Raw genomic sequence first — 2,826 nt, forward strand, 5'->3', positions numbered from 1 at the left:
AGATATCAGGTAGTTGAAATCTTCCACGACCACCATGCACTGGAAGCGTGCGGCCTCAGCCAGTTCCCTGGTGAATTCCTGGTCAAGCTCTTGATCCTGGCTAGGAGGTCTGTAGTAGACCCCCATGATTGCGTCCCTTGTACCTTTTTTGCCATGGGTTTTGACCCAGATATTTTGGCAGGGGAAGTTAAGGGAAGATGCACAGCAAGGAAGACCCTCTGGTAATGCTCAAGTCCATAGTGGCTGTGATGAATCGTTTGTGAGAAAAACAGTACCCCAGTCTGCATGATCAGTTTGCCATGGAGATATAGCCTAATAGCATATTAAGCCTGTCTACACAGCTGAATGGGAGCAGGGCGGCAATGGTGCATGACAGCCCACCACACATTATGAGGGCAGGGAATGGAAGCCTGATGACCATACATGAAAACCTGGGGCCAGGTTTACATGACTAGAGGTGAAAGGACTGCTTAGTGGGATTTTCACGAGTGCCCAAGTCTGCTGGGTGCTGGGAAGTCGGTCCCAGAATGACCATTTCCAGCATGCGTGGCAGTGGTTTGGATCAACCCCAGGCATCCCGCGAGTACCGAGGTGATTCTTACCATGTCCTCCATCTAGAAACTCTGTGATGTACATGGCGCTACAGGGGGACCACGGCAGAGTCTTGTTCAAGTGAACAAAGAGAGGAGCCATCATGTGATGTTTGCCCAGAGGCCCAAAAAGTCGCTCACAGGTCTTGGAGTCATCATGGGGCATGCTGAATACGTGACCTGGAATATGAGAGGCAGCCTGAACATTAGCAGCTCATTGTCTTCCCTGCCCCCTCCACTTCCAAGCTCCCTCTCAGACCTCATCAAAAAAGTCTTGCATTTCAGTTCATCTAACTCTATCCCAACTATACAGTTGGCCCAATAAAAGCTCGGGGCTTCGGGAGGCTCGTGCAGAGCCCCCCATTTGGCGCAGGGCAGTGGGGGGCAGTGGGGATTGCCCCCTGCCGGGCAGGAACTGGTGAGTGGGGGCTTTTTTGGTTTTTGTTTTTCTTAAAGGGCCGGAACTGGGGCGGGCAGGGCAGCCATGGTGGGGATGGGGGCTTGTGCAGAGCCCCCACGCGGCGTGGGCCAGTGGGGAGCAGCGGGGATTGCCCCCCGCCCAGCAGCACCTGGTGAGTCCAGGTTTTTTTTTCCAAAGTGCTGGGAGCTGGTGCGGATGGGGAGAGCAAGTGGGGGATAGGGCCTGTGCAATCTGGAGATTCGCAATCTCCGAATCAGATTCGGCCAAATCGATTTGGGACAGTGATTTGAAGCACTGAATTGAATCACTGTCCCCCGAACTGGCCAAATCCAAAGCAAATACTAGGCACTTTGTGCAGGCCTATTGACTATCCCTCACACACAAGTGATAAAGGAGTTACCTAGTTCATGAGCCAGGGTGTAGGCAGCTTGGAGGCCCTCATCTTCGATCACAGAGCAGCTTTTTTTGGGGTCGCACATGGTGCCGATGTCAGCTACACCCAGAGTGTCACAGCTCTGGTGCCCACAGAAATCCTGTGTTTGAAGAGAGCATCAGAAGACATAAGATAAGAGAGCAGGGACCCAATGTGATTCCTCTCCCTGTGACACGGGCTCATAGCACTACTGGGATGTCCCTGTCATTCAGTTTGCACACCTCTCAGTGGGAAGGTTGGAAACCCAGTGCCTGATCCCACTCCTAGCTTCTCCTTGCAGGACAACTTGTGTTGTGCTGCAGAATATGCCAAAGCAGCCTCCTTCTGCACCTTCCTGCCAAGGGATAGCACTGCCAGGTTCCCAGCCCAACCTGCCAAGCTCCTTTGTGCTTGAGCCGCAGACAAACCAACTCCCAGAGCTTTGCCCTCTCTCCTTTTCCAGAATTTGTGATATGATAACAAATAAGCCCAGTGGTGACTTATTCATTGACTTTAGTGATTAATGATTAATAGAACAAGTAGTCTCCTCTCTTGTTAGCCTTTCTGAAACTTGTTGTTTTGGAATAATTCAGATCCAAGCCATTTTCATCTCCTCCCTTTCTCCAGAGACACCTTTGCTGGATGCCTGATGATGGATCAGCCAGAAGACATTTCATGGAGAAAAAGAGTGGCTCAGTGGGCAATGCACTGGTGGGAACCAGGGAATACTTCTGACATTCCCATCCGGGCTCCAGGCTCCCTGTTTCCTTGGGCAAATCACTGCACTTCTCCATTCTCATTATCGACATGGGGATAACAGTCGTTCCCTAATCTGCTTTGTCTGTATAAACGACAAGCTGTCTGGACAGGAACCACTTTTTATTATTTGAATGCTAAGCACCTAGTTCAGTGGATGTCCTCCCCCAGGGGCCTGCTATAACACAAATAAGGATGATGGGTTTGATGAACACAATTCTGCTTGATCTCTGCTCCAGGCCCCACTCAGGCTAGGCCCTGCATTGATTTAGGTGGCTCAGCTGCAAACCTGTCTCGTCAGCAGGATGGCCGTGTCAAAATGCTCTGGGTGACGGTCGCTAGCAGGGTTGAAGCTCTGCTGCCAGTTGCAGAAGTTGCGGAGTGTGAGCCCTCCATTATCCGACACTTCTGGCCCGAGCTTCTCATCTTCGATAATCAGCACCTTCACCACCACGAGGTTGATGGAGTTCTTTAGGCTGGGGTGCTTGTAGATCCAAGCAGCCATAGCCATCAGGGTCAGGATGTGATTCTGCAAGGACAAAAGTGCACAGGCAAACAAAGGTTATGTCTTTTGGACAGGAAACTTCAGGGTCCCAAATGCATGTCATGAAGGCTTCCACCCTCTGTTCCCTTCAGGAGACCACTAC

At 51.3% G+C, this 2,826-nt stretch overlaps 1 protein-coding gene across 1 annotated transcript in view; it reads right to left on the reverse strand.

The window, feature by feature from the left end:
- ADAMTS8 (ADAM metallopeptidase with thrombospondin type 1 motif 8) overlaps nucleotides 1-2,745 on the reverse strand; it is a 19,585-nt gene extending 16,840 nt beyond the window's left edge. The window contains exons 1-3 of the mRNA XM_019509447.1: nucleotides 2,469-2,745; nucleotides 1,412-1,544; nucleotides 603-770 (exon numbers count right to left, since the gene is read on the reverse strand). Of these exons, the coding sequence (XP_019364992.1) occupies nucleotides 603-770; nucleotides 1,412-1,544; nucleotides 2,469-2,690 (523 nt within the window). The 5' untranslated portion in view covers nucleotides 2,691-2,745. The remainder of the gene's footprint in view (nucleotides 1-602; nucleotides 771-1,411; nucleotides 1,545-2,468) is intronic.
- Nucleotides 2,746-2,826: the final 81 nt, after the last annotated feature.

This window comes from Gavialis gangeticus, unplaced genomic scaffold (assembly GCF_001723915.1).
Source record: "Gavialis gangeticus isolate Ggan-Ray unplaced genomic scaffold, GavGan_comp1, whole genome shotgun sequence".
Classification (NCBI taxonomy): domain Eukaryota; kingdom Metazoa; phylum Chordata; order Crocodylia; family Gavialidae; genus Gavialis; species Gavialis gangeticus.